The 6,000-nt window shown below is 35.6% G+C and overlaps 1 protein-coding gene across 2 annotated transcripts; it reads right to left on the bottom strand.

Annotated features, from left to right (window-relative positions):
• Nucleotides 1–3,312: 3,312 nt before the first annotated feature.
• LOC114750599 (two-component response regulator ARR6) lies at nucleotides 3,313–5,243 on the bottom strand. Of its 2 annotated transcripts, none has more exons than XM_028939196.1 (5): nucleotides 4,889–5,243; nucleotides 4,713–4,789; nucleotides 4,535–4,612; nucleotides 4,330–4,403; nucleotides 3,313–3,751 (listed from the first exon to the last, which is right to left on the bottom strand). In XM_028939196.1, exons 1-5 carry the CDS (start codon nucleotides 5,040–5,042, stop codon nucleotides 3,496–3,498), a joined length of 639 nt encoding a protein of 212 aa, XP_028795029.1. In that variant the 5' UTR covers nucleotides 5,043–5,243; the 3' UTR covers nucleotides 3,313–3,495. The 2 variants fall into 2 exon arrangements, with proteins under 2 accessions (XP_028795029.1, XP_028795030.1); XM_028939197.1 differs by having other exon boundaries at nucleotides 4,330–4,400.
• Nucleotides 5,244–6,000: the final 757 nt, after the last annotated feature.

Here is a 6,000-nt window from a genome sequence, read left to right as displayed (position 1 = left end):
TTAGAAATAATTTTACACTACAAATAAATATGTAAGACATTTTGTTTTGATTTGTCTAATACTTTTGAAAAACTAATTCAAAGAGCATTTCCACTGAGAGTAGAAATTAGATGAAACGAATGAATAAATAAATAAAATGGGTCTCAAGTAGAAGTTGTGATAGTCTCTCACAACGTGGCGAATTAAGGTTTGAATCTTCACTGAAAGATATACCCACATTTAGTGCTCAACAGTGTTTCGAATAGAATTACCTTCAATAGAAGGATACTTATGTTTTAGCAAAAAAAATAAATAATAAATAATAAAATGGGTCCCCCCTTGAGGCAGCACCCTTCGCGGAAGGTACAAACGTCCTCCCCAATGGAAACGCCAGAAAGCGAAACCAAGCAAACAGCCCAGCGGCGGATTATTTTTATTAATTATATCATCTCTGATGCTAATTATAAAATGGGAAAGTTTTACTGTAGGATCGTAGAAGACAATTAATTTTAAAGAGCCCCCAAAACTTTCTGAAACTTCACTGCAGGACTAAGGGGGCAAACTGATATTAATTCCACAAAGAAAATGACGCTATTGCCCCTCATAATACTTATTGCAAGGTGACATGTAAATGGACTAATTTCAGTTGTAAATAAAGGTATGTATGTTGCAAATTGATTAGTCCCACTTACAAATGGGTTCTCATACACTTATTCACTCACAGGCACCTTTTTCAGGTGAATGAGGTGATATGTAAATGGACTAATTCTAATTGTAAATAAATGTATGTATGTTGCAAATTGACTAATTCCACTTGCAAATGGGCGCTCCCACACTTGTTCACTCACGGAGACCTTTTTCAGGTGAAGGAAGTGACATGCAAATGGACTAATTCCAGTTGTAAATAAATATATGTATGTTGCAAATTGTCTAGTCTTACTTGCAAATGGGCTGTCCCACACTTGTTCACTCATACACATTCTTCAGGTGAAGAAGGTAATATGTAAATGGACTAATTTTAATTGTAAATATATTTATGCATGTTGTAAATTATCTAACCTCACTTGCAAATGGGTTCTCCCATACTTGTTCACATGAGGGGCAATAGGGTCATTTTCTTTGTGGAATTAATATCAGTTTGCCCCCTTGGTCCTGTAGTGAAATTTCAGAAAGTTTTGGAGGCTTTTTGAAATTAATTGTCTTCTGCGGTCTTACAGTGAAATTTGCCCTTATAAAATCTTTTTTTGTAGACTAGATAAATATAATATCTATCTAATCTGAAGTCTGAACATTGCTCGGTTTGTTCCCCTGGACTACTTGATACAGTTACAAAAATAATGCAAATTTGTTGGACTACTTGATTTTAGTTCGAACTGTGCTAGATTGGTTTTGGAAAAATCAATTATGTTGATTTCAGAGAGAAACATCTAATTAAATAATAGGCCTGCTTAAATATATGAGAGCTCATATGCATGAATGGATGATGTCGGATTGAACGTAGGGACTCATTTTTTGGGTTGAGGAATTTTCTGGCAAATTAAATCACAGAAATCTGTCCTAAAGGAACAACAAAGATGGCTTTTTTGTAAAATGAATTGGAAATTTAAAGACTTTGGCATAAATATGTCTTCGTCAGTACTGCAACTTCCATGGCAGCTTCCTAGAAATGTAGATTTTGTTTCATTTTATTTTCTTCGAGGCCACGGTACAAGAAGACCACAGAGACCTTGTTTATTTTGAACGCGTTTTATTATGCTATTAGGGGCTCCACCCCCTTTTCTTTGCTCCTTCCGGGAAAATGTTACCACTTTTCTGCCTCCACGCTGCCTTTCGTTTCGCCCATTTTTCGCAGAAAATTCCCCGTTGCTGCATCCCGGAAAATTCTGGGCTGTCTCAGTTCCCGTGTCACTGATCATCCTCTGTGGCCCAATTTAAATGCCAGGGGGAAGCAAGAGTAGGTCCAATTATTAGTTTTATTCCTTAATAAGAACTAAATAATTAATTATTTAATTTAGTGATATTAAATTGTTTTTTAAATTAGTTATTTATAACAAATATAAATTCAATAAATAAATTATCTACCGGAACCCTTTATAGTCAATAAGTATATTTTAAAAAAAAAATTACAAATTTAGGAGACAAAATATATTGAAATCTTATATTTAAGATCAAATTCAGCTCCCAAGTGGTTATTATATTAACAACCTGATGCAGTTTTTTTTTTAAACAAAAAATAGATACTCTAGAAGCATATAGTACTAGTTTTTCCCCTTGTATTTTCGTTGAAGGCATATACAGATATAGTACTGGGATAGGGGCAGCTCCGAACATGGATTTTCAAATCATTAGGGTTATTCTACTTCCTTTTCGGGTAGCTGTAATTAGTTCCCTGACAGAAACCCAGAGTGGCGCAAATTTTTTATGGAAATAATGGATAGATTTCGAATATGCACCAGTGCTTCCTGAACCTGTTGCTTCTGCCAAGGTCGTGCTTTTGACGGATGGGACCGATATGGAGAGCTCGGATCCTTTCCTTATTCCATCGTCTTAACATTTCACCATTTGATTCGTTCACAGAAAAATTAACCTTTTGACAAAGCTCTTGTTGGGCCCGTCCTCTTTCTGGGGACTGAATCACTGCTTCCGCCATGAAGTGTAGCAAACTAATCCTCTGTGCTCTATATCACTGGTTCCCCTCATTCTTGCTTGATTCTCAGCGCTTCGGATGTCTTCAGTTATCAAACCAAAAGGACTCAGATTTTTATACTTTCTTTTGAACATACAGGATGGAAAAGATATTCTGGACGCATTGTAATCCGTCTAAACCAATCATAACAGAAATTTATATAAGAAATGACCATCAATTATCCATCCTCCCCAGTTAAAATGATCTGCACTCACTTCAGTTAACCTTATCCCCTTGTAGTGGCTTCAACCTTGTCTAAACTGCACCCGTCTTTCTCGTATAGAACACGATGATCTCTCAGGACTCATGCTAGAGGTCGGCAAGTGAGAAACCCAATGCTGTTCGAGGATCCCTAAAAGGCAACGCCTCATCGGTTGTCCTATCAATCGAAATCAAGCCTTTACTGCTTAACTCAGCAAACAATCATAAAAAACTTGGAATGCTAGCCAAAAGCTCGGATGATGGCGGAGGAGGTAGTACACACAGGATTACTAATGGAATTTAAGAACCCAGGTCTCCACGGGAGTAGATGATGATAACATTACGTTACAGGCTGCAGAAACGAACAGCACAAGCCCCCACCTTCAACGGGCGCAACCACAAAAATATATATAGACGAAAATGTTGCAAGAATTGAAACAGAACTGATTAACAATAGAGGCTTTTTATTGATTTTTTAACAAATCTCATCTGTACAGAGGCAGAATCCGCTAATGGGGGCAAAAAATCGTGACTTTAGGACCTATCAGCAATCTTTAATGGTTAGTGTATACATGAGAGGCTCCAAGACACGAATATAATTTGTAGGGAAAATGGATACAAAGAATGCCCTATTCAAAATCTGGTAGTAATATAGATCTCTTGGAGGACAATGATGACAGTCGAGGTGATGACGAATCACATGGATGAGACTTCGATGAGGTCAGTGTTGAAGGAGACGAACTTGGATCATCAAATCGCCTTTTTTTATGAGATCTTTTCTCCTTTCCCTCCATTTCACCCCTCATGATGAAGTCAGTCAATCGTTTAACATCTGATAACTTCACTGGCTTTAATAGAAATTCCTCTGCTCCTTCCTCCAAACACCTGACAAACAGAAGCACAAAGGATCGTTAGAGGGAAAATCTTGAACAAAATTATTATGTCGGCAAGAAAGATTTTCTGTTGCGTGCTCGTAATGTGGTTAAATAGTCAAATGTAACAGGTCACACCAAAATGTTTGACAAAGGACATAAAGCAAGTTCCTTAATTATTTGAAATTGCCTGTAAGAAACATAACATGCGAATGAACAGTAGTACCCATCAATCCTTCCACATAATTTGGCAATCATGATGACAATAATGGCCCCAACACCAGTAGCGTTTGTAAAATAGAGTTGTCCATTGGACAAATAGAATCTGGATTTCATTATGCATCAATTATTGAAGCCAGAAATGCAAATTAAAAGAAAGACGTTAGGTTATGCTTGGAGACGTGCTTCTGAGATCATGAGATCGTGGGGGTCAAACATGTATTTGATTTACTAAAGTCCCACTTACAATCCAAATTTTAGATCGAAAATTGCTCAAGGCACATCTTCCATTGAAATCAAATACATAAAGAAATTCGTTTCAAGCGACAAGCTAAAATGAATATCTTCCAACTAATCAATTCGAGAGCATACCTATCAATCCGTGTCAAAATGTTCTCAGAAGACATGATCACCACTGGAATCTCTCTAAAAATAGATGACTCCTGCTGAAAATAACACAAGATAAGGGTAAAAGGTTAGCTGTTAATTTCATTCCGACTGCAATATGAAAAGATTCTTTAGAACTTCAAACAGAAAAGAATGGAACTCTTAATGGAAAGTAAAAGCAACTACCAACCTTGATCTTCTTAAGAAGTTCATATCCTGTCATCCCCGGCATGGAATAGTCCGTCATGATTAGATTAACCTTTGCAGTCTGTCACCACCATAGCCATCAAATAACAAGGTAAGCCTCAATTGCAATTATTAATAAAGTTGTAAATGTAAACTTGTCTTCCAAAATAAGTTATCCTTACATTAAACCCAATGGAGTTCTCCTCTCCATCTAATCCCAAGTATTGCAAAGCTCTGGTTCCACTATCCACAACCGTCACTGCAGATTCCCAAAACCAGTCAGCTTCGTAATCCAATCGAAACCCAACACATATAAAACATAGAAACGTCTGCCGAAGGAATTAGATTTTCTTCTTACCTTTGCAAGAAGAAATTTTGAGCAGGCGTTCGATGACCTTACGATCGACGTGACTGTCATCGACGGCAAGAACATGGAGCTCCTGAGAACAGGAAGGGGATTCATCGAGAACCTGAGGCAAATTGAGCCTGAAAATGTCGCCGGCGATAGTCATATCTGATCCTCAGACGGGTGCTTGGCAGGAGGAAATGAGGAATGGAACTGTTAGGCTGAGAAGATGAAATGAAATGAGAAGGTAAAGGAAAGAGATGCTTATAAAAGACGAAAGAGAAGGTAGAGGTTTGATTGAGAGAAAAGGAAAGAGATTCGGGGGATCCAAATCTGGAAGATCTTTGCAAATCTACGAGACAGGATTACGCCACCACCCCCTGTCTCTTCCTTCTCTCTCAATATCATCCTTTTCATATCTTTTCTCGTTTTCTTTGTCCTCTTCCCACAGTCCCTACAGTGACGCATAATGTTTTAATAATGTTTTTTTTTAATATAAAACTTAATTATTAAGTTGATTTTAATTTTAAATATAAAACCTATTTATTATATTTATTAATTTTTTTTAATTATATTTATGGATGCTTCCTTGATTATAATCAAATAAAAGAGAGAAGGAGAATATTAAAAAAGATGATTATAGTGTTTTAGAAAAAACATGTTATATTTTTTATAATTAATTAACTTACTTAATTTTTTTAATATAATTAAATTAATTAAATAGATTTTATATTAAGAATGGGAGGAGTAATAACTATCAAAGGGCTTTTGAAACAGTTAATTGATTAAAATGATCTAAATTTGGCCCTGTGCACCACATATGCAAATGATTTTCATTTTAAATATTTTTGCATATATTGACAATTGTAGATGATTAAAAAGGAATTATATCTGTTGAAGTTGTAGTAGCTGCTTTAACTAGTAAAATTTCCAAACAAGTATTTTTAAATAAATGTCTATAGTAATCATACTATTCGGTTCTAAATATAAAATTCAGAAGAGTATTAAATTAAATGTTTCTAGGTTAATCTTGAAAAGTAAGTAATTTATGATTTTTAATATTATACTCTTTAACATGATAAGAGTACACTGTTAGTAAATCTTGAAATTTACACGCTAATTTC

This window comes from Neltuma alba, unplaced genomic scaffold, assembly GCF_004799145.2.
Source record: "Neltuma alba isolate B1F8T4 unplaced genomic scaffold, ASM479914v2 tig00006540_pilon, whole genome shotgun sequence".
NCBI classification, from domain to species: domain Eukaryota; kingdom Viridiplantae; phylum Streptophyta; class Magnoliopsida; order Fabales; family Fabaceae; genus Neltuma; species Neltuma alba.
The sequence above is the reverse complement of the archived record's forward strand: the minus strand, read 5'-3'. Positions and strand labels throughout refer to the sequence as shown.